The 20,924-nt window shown below is 40.0% G+C and overlaps 1 protein-coding gene across 1 annotated transcript in view; it reads left to right on the forward strand.

The window, feature by feature from the left end:
- SLC6A5 (solute carrier family 6 member 5) overlaps window positions 1–20,531 on the forward strand; it is a 71,264-nt gene extending 50,733 nt beyond the window's left edge. The window contains exons 14-16 of the mRNA XM_054971076.1: window positions 13,509–13,609; window positions 17,894–18,061; window positions 20,376–20,531. Of these exons, the coding sequence (XP_054827051.1) occupies window positions 13,509–13,609; window positions 17,894–18,061; window positions 20,376–20,531 (425 nt within the window). The remainder of the gene's footprint in view (window positions 1–13,508; window positions 13,610–17,893; window positions 18,062–20,375) is intronic.
- The last annotated feature ends 393 nt before the right edge of the window (window positions 20,532–20,924 follow it).

Genomic DNA, 20,924 nt, shown 5'->3' on the forward strand with positions numbered 1-20,924 from the left:
GAATTAAATGATGTTGGAAACCATTTGATGCTCATAGTCTGTTTCCATGGAAACTAACTGAAGCCATATGCACCCTCCTCCAAAAGAATATATTCCTACTCAATTTATTGCTGAGAGATCTGTGAATTAGAATTGGGGAGTATTCATAACAGGGTAGGGTAGCCTATAGATTTTGTCATGGCATGGTTTTCTTGCCTGTGCCTTTTAACGATTGTGACTACTATATCCCAAATCACTGCACCAGATGCTGTTTATGAAATGGGTGATTTCGTACAGCTGTATGTCTCAAGAAGGGAGCATTAAAGTGTCAGGCATCTCTCTTTACATCTTCCACTTTTGAGTTACTGTAAATGAATTGAATACTCACTGGATATATTGCAAGGCATTTCGACTTTAAGGCCTGCTTATAAGATTTGTATAGCCCCTTTGTGCTATTTTACTGTAATAGAAACACATTACAGTCCTAGCTGGAAGTGGAAAGAATTCTCGTAAAACAGCATCCTTACAAGTGATGAGAAATTTGTGCTTTGAGAGAATACAAACTGGCTTCTCTTTCTGACTCATACTCAAGATTTCTGGTGGTCTCTCCAGGCTTTGTTAACCATTTCAGGTACTATTGCTAAGGGACAGTCAGGTATTCTGTAGTTCAAAGCCCTGAATCCACTTTAGTTTCTGCTTTATTCACATGTCCAAGAGATAAATCAGAAGCCAAATCAGTTGAATCAGAAAATCAGGGGATCCTCCTGACTCTTCCATCCTGAGACAAAAGATAAAGTAAGATGCAGCGGGGTTGCTGTTTCTGGCCAAAGAGGTCAAAATAGTTAAGTTAAAAAAACAAAACAAAAAACTTAACCCTTCCTTACCCTGTAACCACCAGCTTTTCACCCCTTTACCTCCAAACTCCAGAATGATGCTGATTTTGTCTCTTCCAACTTTACTCATACTCCTTCCAACTTGGCTTCTGCCCTCTATATGTTACTGAGACTACCCTTGATAAAATCATAGGTAACTGATAAATCCAAAGTTCTGTATGCTTTTTTGGGTCCCTCTTGACATGCTGATAATGGTCTGCTGAACCTTTCTACCCAAAACATTGCCCCCTTTTAACTTATTCTGTATTTCTTCCAACTATCTGATATATGATCTTGGATGTCTTGGTGCTATCTTAGACTCAACATGTCCAAGGATTAACAACTTTTACTGGGAAGAAGGAAAGCTTCAAGGGGGAATGGAACCAGGTGCTTACCAGTACTTCTAATCCTGGGTGGAAAACATTTTGTTTGAAGGAGGGCACCCTGCCTTACAATAGTTCCATCGACTTTCTGAAATGTTTGGCGGGCACTAAATGAAGAACTGTTGAGTACCACATCGGGGAAGCCTGATGCAGAATAATGGCACTAAATGAATAAAGGTTAAATTTATATAATCTTCCACAAATGAAATGTATTAACCTTCCACAAAATATGAGGGTTTTTAAAATATGTCACAGGACTACCACTACCACTGCCACTACCACTGCTACCTTTTCTTCTTGCTCTTGTTGGTTATTGCTAAAATGTCTTGAACTTTTTTTGTAGAAATTATTGTTGTAGGATAATCCTCTTAGATAACACCCTCTGAATATAAATCATGCCACTGAGTCCTAACTTTTGCCTTATAACACTATTTCTTCCTAACACTTTAACAGGGCAATCCTAAACAGAATTAAATCCTTCTAGCTCTGCTTTTTTGCAAAATATTTTAGAATCACTGTTGTATAATATTTTGTTTTCTACTAGTGATAGAATTAGATGATAATATCATTTCTAATAGGACTGTTTATTTTGGTTTGGCTTTAGTTCGCATTTTTTTCAGTTAGATTTAATTTTTAATAATTTCCCTCAGATTCTATATCATAATGCTACAGGTTTACTTTCGCTATTAACAGTAAAATCCTAAGCCCAGTTACTCCAGTCTAACCCCATTGAAATTAATGAACTTAGACTGGAGCAACTTTGCTTAGGATTTTACTCTAAATCGGGATGATGCTGTCATTAAGTTTAATAGGAAACCCATTTCTAGCTCTAACTTGTGGACACTGGGGCAGCGACTCAGGAACAAACAATTGCACGTTTATAAAAAGCATTACTTTCACAAAAAGCACCCCCCCCCCAATACCTCACTTGGGAAGGCAACCATGTGGCACATGAGAGGCCTGGATTCTGTTTTTACAAAGGGGGATGCTGACAGGAAGGCAAAGCTCACCTTTTGGCCAGCATCAGGCTACGTGGCAGCAAAACAGGACAGAGAGACCACATTAGAACCACCTCTCACAAACTCAAGAGCAGTTCTTTAAATACCCACCAGCTTGGTGTACAAGAACAGTCACAATATTGGGCATTAATCATCCCCAAGCAGCCCTTCCATTGGAGGCGGCCACATGAAGCAGGGCAGGGAAGATAACAGAGAAAGCAATAGCCCTGCAGAAAGATGCCAATACAGCACACAAAAGGACCCTGGGGAGAGGCAGATGGGGAGAGGCAGTCTGGATGGAGTCCCAAACACAATTTTGAGATTTATCTATCCCACCCCTCAAGCTGCATAGTTTATTAGATGCTTGCAATAATCTGGAGGATTGTGCAACCTGGAGACCCCTCCCCCCTCCCAGTAAGTGTTAACAGAGTGTCTAAGCAGCAGTCAGGACCCTGAACTGATTAGAGTAACAAACGCTTTATTGATAGAACTAACAAACTGGTTAGGAAAGAGAAGAAAATAAATTTAGCTGCCTTGATAGTTGAGAGAGTTTTAAAGGGAAAGCCTAAGAATATCATTCTACAGACAGACAAGAAAAAGAAGGTACTCTCTGTACAGTCCTGTCTAGCTAGAGCTTGCTGCCTTTGAAGAATCTTTTTCTTCTTCTTCTTTGTACACAAGACATTAATATACTCCAAAAGTAACAGCATAGCTGTGCTGCTATTGGGCCCTCAGCTCCCTCCAGGTGTGACCTGCATGCAGAAGACAGCTGAGATTCAAAATAATTGAAGTGGGAGCAGAGCCTTTTCTGTCAAATTCTAAACAGAGTTAAACCTGTGACAGAGCAATCCGTACATTTATTGAACAATGTCAGGAATAGTGAAAACAAGTCGTGCTCCTGACTTTCGGGGGGGGGGGGGGGTTACACTTGCATGGCGTGGTGCTCATAGCATGGTAAGGTAGTGTCAGCATTTCAGCCAGCCACCTTCCCTTTTCTGCACTTCTCCCACTTACTACTAGCAATTGTTAAGGGAGGCTGATTTGTTGTGGGAGGCAATATGTACCGGAAAGGCAAGGAGGAACAGTTGCATCATACCCAGTGTGAGGCAAGGACTTCCTCAGCTTTCCTATGTAGGGTGTATTTTCTTTGCACCCCCCAGTTTGGAGAGTCTGTACTTTGGTGTCTCTGTCTTGAAATGGAGTACCTGTAATGGTTCTGAGCAGAGCAGTGTTTGGCTAATAATAATACAGCAGTGTTTGCTCTCTTCCTTGGTTGTCTGTGCTCAGTGCCCCTTTATTGTGGAAAGTACCCTTTCTGTGGCATTCCCATCACCAAAGTACCCCTTCAGTGTGTGTCCCAAGTGTGTGCAACATGACTCCAGAGCAACATACCTTGCCTATACCTTGTGTCCTATCATCTAGCTGTGAGTGACCAGTCTGGGGTTTATATAATGCTTTGAAGGGTGTGGTTGGCTGCAGATTAGTCGGCATCCTAAATTCTTCCAGTACTTGGGGAGCAGGGTGGAATAATTGCTGAATTGTATGCTGGTACAGAGGTACACAGCACTGGAGGGGATTCTCCAGATATGTTGGCACATTTCCAGAATATGCTGGCATAGGGCTTCGTCACTGCCTAAGACTTTTCAAGTTGGGGTTTAGGGTTGGACTGTTCACCATTTAAAAACCCATCAGGAAAAGGATCCCCATATTTTCTAGGGCAAGTTTTTTTCCCCTATTACTGGATTATTTTTATTGTGAAACTTTCAAATTTCTTACCAAAAACTGTTTTGTAGCATCAAGCCACTGCTTTTTGTATCAACCTCAGGAGCCCAGTTAAACAACACTTGCCCTCTTTTTGTGACAGCTGTTAAAATATATGAAAGCTGCTTTTATGTCCCCCTTCACTTTCTTTTCTTTAAGCTAAACATTCCTAGTTTCGTCAGCATTTCTTCATCCTGCATTGGAAGCAGCAAACATTCCTTGTTTATTTCTAGAAAAAGTTCACAGACATCTAAATCTGTGTTCACACATAAATAAACTCCTGTATGGTTTAATGTATCCAGAGTTGCCCAGAGATTTAAGAAGTCAGCAATAGTACTTACCTTTGCCTGTTTTGAACATTCTGCCCATCAATTTAATTGTGTGATCACAAGTTATAATGTTAAGAGGGTGCAAAAAAACCCCAGCATCTTTTTATACCATTCACAATTTAAAATCGATATGTTTTTTTCTAAAATAAAAAGATCCAAATGCTATATGAAGTTACAGGTTTTTTTGTTCCAGCACGCTTCACTTGGCACTCATTCATGCTGAATCTCAGTTGCGATTTCTTTTGTTCATTCTGTTAGCTTGGATAGTTCCTCACAGTCTACTTTCGATTTTGTCATCCATCCATAAATTGCTATCATTTGTATGTATGATGCAGTCATCACTGATCACCACCATTCTTATCATTTGTGAAAAATTAAATGGCATAGGTTATAAATACAGCTTCCTGGGAGAATCACACTGTTGATCTAATCCTCCCATTTACTTCCTGTATTGTAAAGCTTTATTGGAATCCTAAGTAGAGTTACTCCAGTTTAAGCCCATCAATTTCAATGGGCTTAGACTAGAGTAACTCTGTTTAGAATTTCATTGTAAGTTAATCCATTTCCTGTTTTATCCTAAACAGTCCAAAGATTTGTGCCTCTATGTTCGTTCCCCTGTGCTGGCAAATTTTATCTATTTTTTATTTATAGCCCACATTTCTTGCTGAGACTCCAATGTGAATCAAACTCTTAAAAATCATGACAGTACTACATGGAATTATTATCATGTTGATAGTTTCAGGTGAGTAGCTGTGTTGCTCTGCAGTAGAACATCAAGATTTGAGTCCAGTAGCATTTTAAAGACCAACAAGATTTTCAGGGTACAAGCTTTTGAGTATCGAAGGTCCGATCTGACAAATGGATCTTACACACTCAAAAGCTTATACTCTGAAAATCTTGTTGGTCTTTAAAGTACTACTGGAATCAAGTTATGTAGAACAGCTGACTTAAAACTTGGCTGCATTCATGTTGTTTTGGCCTTGGCCCCATCTATTTTAGGAATATTTTTGATACTCTTTGTTGTGCCTGTGGTTTCTATCAGCTGTTAGTTATGTGGTTGTGTGTATATTAAAGCGTTTTTAAAGCTCTTTTCAAAATAATGCTTTCTAATGTGTGCGCATCAAACCTTCATGCTATTTTTGTCTTGGCCACTGAGTGGCAGGAGTACAGCAAAATCTTTGTGAAATATTGCAAAGGGTTCAATAAACATATAAAAATGTTCTGAGGTAACATGCACCCCATAGAGGGAAGTTCTTGTTTATAGTGTAATCAGTAGCATGTATTAAAATGTATTAATTTGAGGCCATTTTATAAATCGCAAAGTTGGACTCATTTCAACTTTTATCCTCAAGCCTGTAGGATGTATTGTTGTTATATTTGCTGAGTAATAATCAGGGCTAACATTTGTACATGGTATAAATACTTAAAATACTAAGAACTGGCAATTTGGGGTTGTAAATATATTGTTTTGAACAGAATTCTGTTCTTTTTTATTTCTCCTTTTTGTCATCTAAAATCCCCAGCATCCTTTTCTTTGTAAATAAATGTCTTCTCTTGTTCTAGCTACATTTTACCATCAGAAGGGGACACATGAGGACAAGTACTCTCCTTTTGGTTCCTTTCTGTGTTCTTTATAACTCCTTGTGACATTTCCTTTTACAAATACAGACAGCAAGTGTAGATCTGTAGCAGAAACTGTCTTATTAGTGGGAATACGTTTTTAAAACTACAAAATTATTCTCACTGTGGTGGGAGGGGGAAGCATATATTTTATTGGCAGCCAGATCTCACATCCTCCTGGTTTTCTCTTGTCTTAGCTGGCCCCTATTGGATAACATCTGGTTGCCACAGTAACAACTTTAGTTTCTGGGAGGTCAATATTTGCAACATCAGCAACCAGGCTTAATTCACTGCAATGACTATCACATTCAAAGCTTTTCATGGCCTTGGCCCCTCACATCTGTGCAACTGCCCCTCCCCCTATGTTCTGCCATAGCAGCTTTGCTCATTTGGACAGGGCCTTCTGCAGATACTGCCCTGCAGTTGAGCAAAATCAACAGCTGCCTGCTCATATGCTTTCTCCGTGGTAGCCCCCACCTTATGGAATGGCTTCCTGCCTGAGGAGGTCAGGAAAGCTTGGCTTTCCTCAAACTATGCAAAACTGAATTATTCAGGAGGGCTTTCTACCCAGATGATAGGATAGTGTCGTAAGAGGTAGTTCAGAGAGATGCATTGGTACGGACAGGAACTATAAGATACTCTGTTGGGTACTATCTGCTGATGTAGACATGCACCTTCTAGGGAGTTTTCTGTGCTCAGTTTCATGCTTTCCCCCCAAATTTCCTGCTACCATACCCTATTGTATCTCTTTCACTATGTGGTCTAACAGTTGTTCATTCTTGTACTTTGCTCAATGAATGTCCTAGCTGTTGATTATATTGTATATTCACTTGCACTGTATAATCTGCCTTGGATCTCAGTGAGAAAGGTAGAATGATGATGATGATGATGATGATGATGATAACGACGATGATGTACAGAATGCCTTCTCTGTTCTCAGTTCATACCTATTCTTCTCCCCTCCCCATCTAGTCATGCAGCAAACAATACTTCTCCATTTAAGACTACATTCCCAGGGCTCCTGGGGCTCCATTTCTCACTTTCCTTGGCTGCTTAGGGGTGGAGGAATGAGGACAGCTCTTGGGCTCTCCCAGTCCCACCTGTTTCACTTCCTCCACATTCCTCAAGCCCAGGAATAACGTTGGGGATGCTTGCAATGCATGCAGCACAACCATCTTGGAAGAGGGCAACAGGCTCTTTTTTGTCAAGGGAGCCTGAAATTACCTTGGGAAAGGAGTGTGTGTTTTGAACATTTAATCTTCCTCCTATATGGAGATGTGGTGGGGTGGAAGGACACCTGCCTGAATCTTCCTGTGTTGAATAAAGGAGAAATTAAGAGTTGAAGGGTATCATCATGCATCTCCATCCTACAGCTGTCTGTCCAGTTCAGGGAGGCTCTGTTGCTTGCTCTGGACCATTTTGAGAGGGAAGGGGATTGCAGCGGACATTTGAGTAAGTACGCTGCCAACTTTAGACGGAGGATGTGATGCTGGCTGAGGTGACTGGGCAGTCAATTGGTTGGTGGGTGGAGGCAGGGAGGCAGAGCCCGAGCTCTGCTTTCCTCAGCAAGGGCTATGCTTTTGTGCCCTCCAGCAGCAGATTGCCTGCTGGGTGAAACATAGGGGGGAGAAGGGAAGAGGGAGGGAGCCACAGCCTGAGTCTGAGCCCAAGCCTACTCTCCTCATTGAAAGCCCATATTTGCTCACCCCTCCTACCAGATGCTGAGACATCACCAGCCATGTGGTGTATCAGCAGCTGTAGCAACTTTCTGGTGCTGCTGGCTGCCTGTCAAAATAGCTGGGACAGCACCAGCTAGTGCCGCTGCTCATCTTGCTTGCCTTGGCCATTCCTGCTCCCTACCATGTGAAAATACTGGGCATTTAAATGTCCGGTATTCTTTGAGGTCCAAGAAAATATTGGACTATCCAGATGAAAACTGGATACCTGGCAATCCTAGTGATCTATGTGTGTCTTGCACCAAATGGTTATATGTTGGGGTTGGGGCCTGTTGCTCCGCTTCCCTCTCCTCCACCATATATCTGAGCCCATTCCAGTCTGAAGCAGGGTTGCCAAATTGTCTGGGTGAAAATGTCATATCCCTTTAATAGAGGCTTAATATGTCAAAATAGACAATGAAAGCTTTTTGTGATATGGACCTAAATAACATCCCATTAATTCTCTATTAAAGGGACAAAAGATTCTTCTCTAGGCCAGCTGGCAACCTAGACACTTAAGGTACTTTACTCCTCTCAAAAGTAATAATCTTCCTGCAGATCACTTCATAAGGTAATACTCTATCATGTTTGAAGAAAGCATTGAGTGGTCCTTTTAGCGCACATCTATACTTCAGAGTTTAAAACTGTTTCAAATGAGTTCAGCCTCCATGGCTGTTCATCACAGCTTCCCCAAGGAGTCCTGGACATTGTGGTTTCCTAATTAGAGCTACAGGTCTGTCACATGACTACATTTTCCAGGGCTTCGTGATATCAGTTTATTTGATAGACCTGCACTTGGGGAGGTTTCCTGAAACTCTTTAATGAAAATCAGAGTTCAAAAGATATGAATAAAGGGTGGCTTAGTGTTCTCAAGTGTGGGTGTGGGTTAGTTGTTGTAGATTTTCTGGGCTGTATGGTGTGGGTGTGAGCGTTTAACTTCCTACATCTCAAAATGGAATTGGATTTTTCATTGGCCCACTTCTTTTTTTAAAAAACACATTAAAATGTGGTGAAGTGATATATTCCAAAATAAAAAGCATTGTTCATGCCTCTTGAGAAAACACATGCCTTGGAAGGTGTAGCTACACCTACATTTTTGTCTCATTTCTATTTTTCTTCCAACTCTAATTTCAGCTTGATGAATTACTCAATCATCTGCATTACACTTGAGCAACACCTTTCTCTGTACTTTACTCTTTTTCAATAATAAGCAAATTTCTGTAGTGACAGCTTGTATGATGAAATAAATTTGTCTTTGGTTCTTGTTATACATTCTGTTCACAGATTTGTAAATGGGGGCAGGGGGAGCCCTCTGCACTGAAGTCATCTTTTCCAAAGATCGTTCCATTAGTGCTGCTTTATGATCTTCCCAGTGACAGGTGTGCTTTCCATGTGCAATGTACACTAATGTCCTTTCACTATTTTCTCAGATTAGGAATGAATGATTGGTAAGCACAATTAGGATTTGGCATTGTAATAATCTTCTGCACAATCCTCATTAGCTTTGTCTGGAAATGCAGTGCTTCTGAGCCGGTGCATGTTATAGATGACTGTGTTTCAGTTGGAAAGTAAATTGCTTTCATCCATTTTTTTTCCTGCCAACATAATCAAAACCAGCTTTATTTTTATGCTCCCTTAAGGGCACAATGAATTTTCAGGTAGCTTCTTTCAGCAGAAATAGCCACAGGACAAGAAACGTAAAATCGTGCTGTTACTAATTTATACTTATGTTTTATATTTTTATTTAGTATGAAAAATGGGCAGTTGTACGCTGAGTGCTCAGGGCAGATGGATCCTGTTTTCAACAAGCTAGATGCTAATCCAATCACAAATGTTCCTTTTTTCTTAAGCCTATAATTCCCTTGCAATTAGCCGACACTCATCCTGTGAAACACTCGCTGAAAACCATCACGTAATTTCTCATATATAAATTGCAGTTCCGCTCAGATCCACCCACCCTCGATCCTCCCAGCATCACCTCTGTTTCCAAGGATGAAGGTAAACCCACTTCCTCCCCTTGGCCCCCTGCTTCTGTTTACTCAAGTATTAGTACCCTTGTCCACAATGAGAAGAAGCAGCCATCAGGTCCAGTGTGGTGGTTCACAGTTTGAGGGCTTGAACCTCGGAAGCCTCAGATTTATTGCAAGGGGTGCACAAATCCATATACAAACTAAACATAGTCATATTGATCTTTTTGCCATTATGTATTTTCTTAATCAACAGATACTAATAGTACAATAACTCTTGGGGGGACAGTCTGCAATTTTTTTATGTTAAAAGGGGGTTCTTGTACTCAAAAAGGTTGGGAACCATTGGTGTAGTGGGAGGAACAAGAAGAGGTGTGGAAGATTCCAGTGGTCCTAAAGCATCTTGGGTTGGAAATAATAATAGCCATCTCTCTTTCCTGAGGAGCTTTGGAAGCTCTTCTATGACTCTTTTACGGACAGAATGTTTGTCAATGTCTAAAAGCATTCTCAGAAATAACTGGAAAGTCTTAAGTATTCTCCCTCATACCACTTCTGAGTACAAAGGTGTAGAACAGCCCTTTTAAAATCAAGTGTGTATTCTGATCTATGTGGGTCTAATTTCCAAACATGAAAATTCAAGTACCATGTTAACATGCCTTATGATAATGCTGTTAAGTACCTCATTGTTAAACAAGACGACTGCTTTTCATACCAGCCTCATCACTATGAGCAATGAACGTGTAGTTTTCATTTTATTGAGGGATTGGGTGGGATGTAGGGATGTGATTTTAGGCACAATTAAATTACTGATGCTGTACAGATTCATGGTAGTTGAAACTCTCTGGTATCATCTTAGAACATATTATTTTATATCAGTTTAATGGAAGCTTAACTGTCTTGGTTTCCACAAGAGAATTCTGGGAACTGTGGAAATGTTGTGTCTTCTCTGTTAGAGATTCTTAGCCCCTTCAAAGAACTCTGGGTCAGAAACTATGATGTATGCATGCCTTTACTGCTCTATCATATGAATGTTTACTCAGAAGTAATTTCCATTGAGATCAACAGGATGTAGCTCTTCCTATTTTGCTTTCTCATATATATAGGAGTTGGAAGGCTGGATTTTCCATTTGCCTTACAAAAGTCCAGATTGGGAAAACATTCACTTTCATATTGTAAGCAGCAAATGCCTCAAGCAGTTCTTGTAGGGGGGTATATGTGAACACCCCAAGTAAATTATTGAATGTGCATACATTATATGAAGTTTCATATCAGAAGCTAGACAGTCTGTTGAAGAAACAGAAAAGTAAATTGAGTTTCAGGAATATGCTGTAGCAGTCTAAGCAAGTCTACTCAGAATCTTACTTAGGTTTATTCAATGGGGCTTACTTCCAGGGAAGTGATATTAAGATAATTTCTCTCTGGAGCTGGCCCTGATGGCTATTTCTGGCACAAGTCATTACATGATGTTTCAATCATTTGAGTAGTGACTGATAAACTTGATTTTGTGTGTGTGAGAGAGCACTAATCTGTAAGCAGAAGGCATAACTCCTGCCATATTTCTCCTGCTGGTTAATCCACATCATTATAAACGCCATCCACCTGCTACAGTCAATGCAATAGGATGGAAAGCATTCTGTACACTTTGAATGGTGGAAGAATCATATTTTGGTTTTTTTTTCTCAGAGGGAGGCTAAAAATTTGAAATGCACATCAGAGAGAAAATTCAGCCTTGATCCCTCACTCCCTGTCACCTCCACAGAAACAGTGAAGTGACAAGTTTTATTTTACGTTGAGGTGGGATGGTTTTGTTCTTTGAGAGTGAATAATTAATAGCCATAGCAGTGCTTCAGCATTGCAGGGTTTCTGTTAGAAAACATCTATTACTGAGCAGAGGCAGTTTACTTAGTGGTAGAAAGGTGAGAGGAATGACAATGAGAAATCGAGGACAAGAAATCACTCCGTCTAATCCTTAGTTGGTGCAAAATGGTGGTGTGCTGCTGCAAACAAGTCTGAAAAGAACATTGAACCAATGTAATATTTGTCCCTTTATAAATCAGACTGAAGTCACCTGCTGTGGGCTTGGGACTGGCTCAACAAACCAGATAATGTGGCCATCTTGTGGAGGCCAGGCAAACAAAAGACTCAATGGACTGAAATAATGTGGGAATTATGGGTCTAACTTTATTACTGATGTTGAAGGAAACAATTCTGTTTAAGAGTGCCCAGAGTGGTTTCATTTAATAATTTTTATCAGTATGTTGCTGAATAGTATAACATAAATTTGACTCCTTGGTAACAGAGAACAATATGAAGATATTTGAAGATATTTCTTCCTAAGCACTTTGATCTTGTTCTCATTAGCATTGAGAAGAACCTAACTTTAATGCTGAGTCCCAAGCCAGAATCCAGGACATTTTTGCCTTGTAATATTGATTGGCCCAACAAAGTATTTCAGTGAGAAGCACCAAATGCTTGGGGAAGGAAGCCAGCAGAGGCATAGCCCTGGCCAGCTTAGCAGAGGGTTCAAACAAGGTGAAGGACTTCCTTATGTATACTGAACCTCATACAATCCCACTACACAACCGATTCCTGTTTCTGCTCTTAATCCACAGTTGCGAGACTGAGTTTGTAGTACAATCATATAAAGCAGAATTAAAAGGAAAAGAGAAAATGCCTTCATAGTGTAGTTGGCTGTCAGGATGCATGAGACTGAGTTCAATTAGCCCAGCTTATCTGGGCAAGAAGCTGAAATGGTTAGGCCTGAGGCAGGCAGTGAGGTCATGGGCAGACAGGAGGTCATGCCTGATGATAAGCAGTAAGTAAGGCCAGAGGATGGAGGTGTGATTGAGGGTAGACAGAAGATTAAAATTCCATGAACAGGCAGTGTAAATCCAGACCCGCTCACATCAAACAAGATGCTAGGACTGAGGAGCCAAGTCAGAGGCAGAGCTTATATAACCCCTGCCCTGTCTGCCTGGCACACTTTTCAAAGCCCCATTATCTTCAATGTAGTTAGAAGTGTGAAACTCGCTTTAGGATTACTTTGTCAGTCACCAACCTCTGCTGGGCTGACCTAGGAAGCAGCTGTAAGAGTGGACACCCTGAGAAATGGTGCAGAGGCTTCTTTCAGGCATGACTTTGCCTGAAGCTGTGGTGGTTCAGGAAGTGAGACACTAAGCCCTGGCCCCTAAAGTCCAGGGTTAGAAGCTCCTGGCATCTTATGTTAGCAGAGACTGAGATACATATCAAATTCTCAGGGTCAAACAAATCCTAAACAATTTACCTGTGTGAAACATATAAAACCATCATCACAATAACCAGAGTCAAAAAGGTAGGTTCAGCATTAGTCTGACTTCTTTAATACTAATGGAAACCCCAACAACACATCATTGACAGAGATGAACTTGTAAAAGTATGGATCATATTTTTAATACTTTGTTTTCAAGAGAGCAATCCAATGAACAATGTTGCTGCACAACCTCAGTTTGTTTAATTGAAGCTTGCGTAGACCTTCATCACAATCAAAACAATGCCTGGCTGTAAGAATACAGAATAAATATGGAGGAAATAAGTACACAGCACTGTATCTGTAATAATTAAACTAGCATTCTTTGTTTCCCAGGATGTTAAGAAAATAGCTGTCTGAAATATGTTTAATATGTATGTAGGATACCTTTTTGGGAAGCAAATAATTTATTAAAATGGCTTTCCATATAATACTGCACATTATACCACATGGATAGAATATCTTTTAAAGAGTTTGACAAGTCAGGAGTGTCTGTTCCCATAATTAGACACAAGGGAATCGCTATCGCTATTTTGTAAGAGGCAGCCTAGACTCTTGCATTTTTTAAAAACTTGATTTACATGTATTTATTTTACAGGCTTGCAAAGATTTTGTGAAGATATTGAGATGATGATTGGATTCCAGCCAAGCAAATTCTGGAGGGTCTGTTGGGCATTTGTGACCCCAACTATTTTAACAGTAAGGATTTGGGGAGTGGGGAGATGAGGGGTGGGGGTGGGGGTCCTGGAACATCTGCCTCCCCCCTTTCTTCTTGCTAAGGATGCATTAGAGGCCACAATATTTCCTTTAAAATAGTGACACTGAAGCCTAAAGATTTAAACTATAATTGGTTTAAATGACCCCCAGCTATTAGGTGTTGGATCTGTCCCTGCATCATCTTTCCTCACTGGATAGCTGTGGTCACCTTACACTCTGATTCTTGTCTTCTGAGTTTCCATGTTTTATGTGTGGGAACAGCCTGGACAGTTCTTGCTTACTTGACTGTTCTGAGATGGGCTAGTGAAAGATGCTAAGAAGCTCTCCAGCCCTACTGAAATGCTCTGAAATGTTCTACCATGATTTTGCAGATTTCCTGATTATTTCCAATCTGGCTGGTGTGAGAGAGTTTTCAGCAGAATGTTCCTGACATTCTCACCTATCAATGAATGCGATTATACAATGTGCAAGTATGCATTGCACAAAGTGTAAAGTAAATGATAGTATATAGAAAACTACAAACTTTCATTCCTCTTTTTTATATGTAGGGCTCTTAATAGATGCTTTAGGGCCTCTTTTCCTGGTATCCCAGAGGGGTGTGAGCTGGGTATCTCATCAGCAACCTGAGCTTGGGCTTAGGTCTTCAAGAGAGGCCATATCCCTCATCTTCAAATGCTTGGCAAGAAGTTATGTGGGATAGGACATTTTCAGTTTTGTTACCAAGATTATAGAATTCCCTCACCTGTGAGATTTGTCTCAGACCTTTCCTTCTATCCTTCCCAACGTTGGTTAAGTCAATTCAGTTTAGGCAGGCTTTGGAGCCTGGTTTTTCCTGATTCTGATTTTTATAGTGTACTGCTGAACTATTGCTGGATTATTAGTTTTTCTGGTGATTTTATTCACTTGTTATTTTCACTTCTCATTTTTAAATATTTCATTGACGTATTTCATCTCACTGATTATTTATAATGCATTTACAAGACACTTTGAGGGTCCCATAACCAAAAGTCGGGGTAGAAGTTTTTTAACCAATAAAAGAATGAATAAAACTAATTTTTTTATTTATCATGGCTTGGATTTATTTTCAATATGAGATATTTCAATATTTCTTAGAAATTACACCATATTGAGAGTGGGTGGAGCAATCTCATGCCAAGGGTTTATTTCTTTTGGGAAGTTTTTTCTATTAATCAAGTTTGCTGAAGTTGAGACATTGCAACAAACTATTGTTGCCTGGCTTTTCTTTCCTGTATACAACTTATGTATTTTTAACAAGGGAAAATAAACTTTCTACGAAGTCCGTAGTAATCTAGTTGCAAATGCTTCCTACTGCCACCAGGTGTCACTCTGTGTCAGCATTTGTCTAGATAGCCCCCCCTTCCTTTGTGAACCTTGAGAGAACTTGTAGGATTTTTTGCAGAAGGGGAGGGAAAATATAATTTTTCTGCTGCTGGCCAGTATTGCATTCATATTAATAAATTTGCAAAATATGGAACAAAGTTATTAATTATATAAATACATATTCTTCCTGAGTTTTCTCTTATTTCATTGCAATTTTTACTTAGCGGTGTTAAGAAAGAAAACACAAAACACCCATTACATGTGTTTATTTTAAAGCACAAGCAATTTTCAAATTTTAAAAGCAGAATAGAACAGCCATATGTTCACAATGCCTGGGATATTAATTCCTAAGCAAGGCATACCACACTTCTTTCTGAGCATGACCCTATGCTATTATATTTTTCTTAGCATCTGTTATTGGCAGTGAGATAAAAGGATCTTTCATTCCTCTCCCTCCCACCTTTTCAGCTGACTGAAAATAAGGCAATTTTAACCCGTTATGATGAGTTAGAATTAGAATCTTGTCTTTGCAGACTGAAAGTGAACAACCATTGTTCTATGTGTCAGTTTAAGTACTGCAATTAAAGGTGCACTTGAGCTATGGGCACAGTTTAGAGAGACTCTGGGGAACAGTGGCAAAACACCAATGGAGGGCTGTTTTGGCACCTGAAAAGGTGCTGGCAGGAGGGGGGAGCTCCTGGGCCACCTCGTCACGTGGGTGCTGTGGGTCAGAGTTTTGCAGCCATTTTAAAAGACATATACATGCTTCTAAAATGGAATTGGCAGTCATGGGGTGGACCTGTGGCCACTGTCATGTATGGTTTGGCTCTCAGAAAGATATACATAGATATTTCAGAGCAAATATTATTCTTCACAGCATTTATAAAGATGCATTTTTTTAAAGTTAGTATTTAATATCTCTACAAGCAGCCTTTGAATTTTGCAGAAACCTCTGCACTTTCCTTTCCTCCATCCACCAAAACAGAACACTTCCAATGAAATCTTTTATTGTGCAAAAGACATCAAGGGTAGGGTGAAAATAAAGCAAACTGCTTTAACTTAAGACTTGTCACATAATTAAAGTCTGTCTTTGAACTTTTGAAAAACATCATTGGAACCCTGAATAGCCAACAAAGAAAGAACAAGTCTTCCTACAAAATTTTAACAGTTTTTGTTCTTCCCAGTGGAAACAGATAACATAATGAGACTGGAAATTAAAATATACTAAAAAGACTTTATTTACAAATCCCCCCAACTCAAATTTTATTACATGTTTTATTCCAGCCTTCTCCCAACGAGCTCATGGAAGCATACATGGACTCCATTTTATCCTGTGAAGAGGCTGAGCTTTATGAATGAGCAGGGATTTGTACCCAGATCTTCCAAGTCGACACCCACAACATTAGTCCTACTACACTGGTTCTAATTAAATGACACCTTAGCATCTTATCCTGGGCCTCAGATAGAGCTGCCAGATCACACACAAAGCCTGCCTATCTCATTAAAAGTTCTAGAGCAGCTGCAGAATATGCAGCTACTGGGCTTCTTCCTCACCCAGAACACGAATGCCTTTGTCCTCCCCTTCCTTTGTGTCCTGCTGTGGCGAACACAACTCCAGGTCTACCACCACTGTATACAAGCAGGGAGTGCTAGGAAGCTTGATAGGCATTGCAGAAGCCTCCAGGGAACTCCTGGCCCTCTTCCACTGCTGCTGAGTACAAAAGAACAAATGAGTCAGCTTGGGATAGCTACTCCGTGCTTCTTTCTCTCTCTGCAATGCTGCCTGCCAGCCATCTGCCTGCCACCTACAATCTTCAGTAGCAACTAAGAAGTGGCACATGGCAGCTATTCTGAATTTTTCAGGTTGTAGTCACAGAAAACAGTTTCTACTGCTGGGACAAGCTTGTCCTGCACCCCTAATCCCATCAAGTTTGTTAAATAGAAAGAAAGAAAATAATTCAAAATAAACAGGATAGAAAATATGTCTTTCCTTCTCTAGTCCATAAATAGGGGAGAGCAATAGAACTGGTACCCTCAAATTATCTGGGACTCTCCCCATTGGTGATCCTACATGATGTGCAGCACTGTGCACCTACCCACCCCGTCCACACACACCCTGTTCTTTTAAATCAGCAATTTGAGCGAGGGTGTGTGGTGGTGATGCAAGAGATTCCTTAATCCTTTCCCCTCCAGCATTTCCCCACTCAAAATCCCCTTATCAGGCACTTGGGGAGGGGGGCAGATATGTGTCGTTTTTATGACATCACACAGCACAATGTGCAGTATTCTGGGTAACAGGAAAATATTTCACATTGATTGCTGAAAACACTGTGTTGCATTCAGCAGAAACAGACAGGACATCTGCATCTTCTCTGCTTGTTGTGGTCTCCATTAAAATGAATATTTGATGTATTTGAACGGTTAAGATTACAATTTAAATTGATCTACATCTCCTACAATACAACCAGTCATTTTTATATGGGCCTTTGTAGCAACACTGTTATACATCTTAAGCATGCTATTATTGTATACATAAGCAGTTCACAGGCATTACTGAATTATGCACAAAAATAAGCAGACACATTGCTCTTTATGAAATAAGTGCAATGGACTAACAAGATAATTGTGTTAAGCTATACTGCCATTAGACTGTATAATAAAACTTTTTATCATAGGAACAAGATCCTGGTATCATTCTCTCATGGAAATCAAACTTGGTTTCTTTTATTTCTGTGGAATTATGTTGGCATTGGAATCTGAACATCAACACAAACAGATTTAGTGCTTTATTTTAATGGTTGTAAGCTTTTATCTGTATGCATGTATAAATAATATACTTTTATATAACTCATATTGCTAGCACATATGTGTATGACAATGTACACACTGCTAATATTTGTGTGTTCACGTGTGTTCTTTTACTAGTTCATCCTTTGCTTCAGCTTCTATCAGTGGGAACCAATGACTTACGGCACCTACCACTACCCAGGCTGGTCTATGGTACTTGGGTGGCTGATGTTGGCTTGTTCTGTTATCTGGATTCCAATTATGTTTGTGATAAAAATGCACATAGCTCCTGGCAAATTTATTGAGGTAAGTTTTCTCCTCCTCTCATTTTAATGTTTAAGATGTGGTTCATATGTTCTCACCCCATTTTAGAAAAAGGGATCATGTTTAGGTTACAACACACAAATCTTCAGGTTGCAAATCAGGCATAACTGAACGGTCAGATGTTGGTGAAGACGTTCTGGAGGATGGCTGTGTTTTTGGTGCAGATGATGCCTTAGAGTGGAATCTCACTTTATGCTGCAGTGCCATTCCTACCTGTGTGACTGGGGTAAGGAAAGACATTTCGATCCACTCTGCAGCTTCCCCCAACTCAAGGCCACCTTTGAGCAATAGTGGTTTAGGGAGAAGCAACAGCATGAACCCTCGTCATGTGGCCTAGGACTTCTTAAGTGACCCTGGCATCATAGCAAGGTGCAGGAGTATGGTTGCTCTAGTACTGCCGATGTAATGTGAGACTTTGCTGTTATGGTGAATGTAAGAATTTTAACCTCAGGAAATAGATCAGAGAGTGGATTCAGGTCAAGGCAAAATTCTATTGACTGAGCTTTTTAAAAGTGCTTCAGCTTAAAGATTTAATGGCGATTGCATGTGCATTCAGTGCACACCTGACCTCCACAATCTACGTGCCATGCATGTCTGCTCTTCAGGTGGGTGCAAATTCATGGCCCCTACCCCCTTTATTTGGCTTATCTGTGTGTTTTTGCATTTGAAATCTTATTCTAATAAAGTAACTGCTTTCATCTTGTCATGCGAGGTTTGTATTAGGTATGGAACTGCGGAGATCTGTGTACGTGGACAGCTCAGAGAATATCAAGACGAGACATCAATATTCATAAAGGAGAGCTTTGAGGACAATTTTTAGCTGCAAATTAATTTCAGCTCTACTCATACTACTAAAATAAGTGCTGGTAGACAGGATGTGATTTTGATCTTTACTCTAAAAATAAATTTTGATTTGGGCTATTTATTTAACACATTTTTATACTGTCCTACATGAAAAGAGCTTAGGGCAAAATACAAAGCCCCCCCCCCCCGCCCAGTTTATCCTTGCAAGAACTCTGTGAGGTAGGCTGGGAGAATGACTAGTACAAAATACCTAGTAAATTTCATAACAAGTGTGGATTTGAACCTTGGTCTCCCTGGTCCTAGTCTAACCACTGCATCACACAAACTCACTGCTGTTGATACTTTGCTTCTACAGTCCTAACACTGGAAACAGTACCCCCACCCCCACCTGCAAAACAACCAAAAAGAATACATACTATAGGGGATTTAGGAATCAATACTGCTAGAGCAAAGGAAGGGAAATTAGACTTTATTAGACTTTATTTTTGTATTCATCCTACCTGTTTAAGTGAGTTGACAGTATTTTCAAGCTTGTTGGTTTTCCCCCCTCTTCCCTGGCCTCTCACCCCATTTCTCTTTCAAGTCAGTTACTATGTTCCTTGTCCTCTAATTTTGGAGCTGGCTTATTAACGAAATGTAGTAGCATCCCTGCTTTTTAACCATAATATCAAAGCAATGCCAAAAACATTCTGTCTTGTTTGAAAGGAATTTATTTCTCTACAGCAGCTATTTCATTTTCAACACAATTTCCTGAGCTATCCAGTTCATTACAGTTCATTTGGGAGGCAAGGGCTGCAAACTGGTAATTAAGCAGAAATTAAAATAACTGATATGGAGGCTTGATTCCCTTTAATAGGTAATAAACATATAATTGTTCCCTCTTAAACCATCAGAAATATGTTTTCTTTCCCTATTTCATATACAATACCCCAATCAAATTATATTTTTCAACAAAAAAAATCAGTGGAAAGATGAACAAGATTCTTATTGTTCGTACCTCTCCAGAGTTAACATACTGTTTTGTCCCCCCTCCCACTTCTATACACATAAGTAAAATTTTGTGATCAGATAATTAAAATCTTTGTTTACTCCCAGTAATGTATTACTTTTTTGGTCATCTGTATACTTTTGGGAAATTGGCTAAACAAAAATCCAATTATTTTGATGCAGCAACCCACTGCTCAGACAATTGGGCTAAATAATTGGGCACATGTCCTTTGCTGTGTGAGCTTGGTTATTGGTGGCCATGACTGTGAATTGTTTTTCTGTGGGTGATTGGGGACTTCAGAGAGAGAGATAAGAAGGGAAAGCTAGATGATGAAAATCTGGACAATTTATCCTCTACTAATCTTGCATATGTGTGGAAATCAAACACTGAACAGCAGGGTATTGCAACAGTGCCTTAAGAGAGAAACTAACAATACTAATATCAGCTGATTATGATCCACTTTTGCAGCTAACACCCCCATTTTGCTGTTGTTTGTGATTCCAGAGGCTCAAATTGGTCTGCTCTCCACAACCAGATTGGGGTCCATTTTTGGCTAAACACCGTGGTGAACGTTACCAGAATATGATAGACCCACTGGGAACATCGTCCCTTGGACTTAAACTGCCACCAAAAGATTTTGAACTGGGAACCCAGTGCTAGTAATTCCCCTACTTATTGTCACATTGTACAGTCATTCCTTTGAGCTTTCTTTCATTGTCTTTTTATTCTTTTTCGCAGTGCCTGAAAGTGGTTGCTTAAGAAGTAGGATTTATTGTTGCATGCTTGTAGTGAAGAACTACAGTGACCACTTTAAGCACTGAGTTTTGGTTTAGTGTTATATGTGTACATACACACACACAGTGGTATCCAGAAAGAAGTAACTTCACTGTGAAACAATGGCAATTAGTCAGTTGCATAGGGAAATTGCTTCAATCAATACTGGGCCAATTCTGCTCTTAACAACGAATTCACATAATTTATTTGTTACAACCATATGAGTGGGCACCATATCTGGACATCCTACGAGTACTGCCTCTGGTTCAAGTGTGCTGA

This window comes from Eublepharis macularius, chromosome 2, assembly GCF_028583425.1.
Source record: "Eublepharis macularius isolate TG4126 chromosome 2, MPM_Emac_v1.0, whole genome shotgun sequence".
Classification (NCBI taxonomy): domain Eukaryota; kingdom Metazoa; phylum Chordata; class Lepidosauria; order Squamata; family Eublepharidae; genus Eublepharis; species Eublepharis macularius.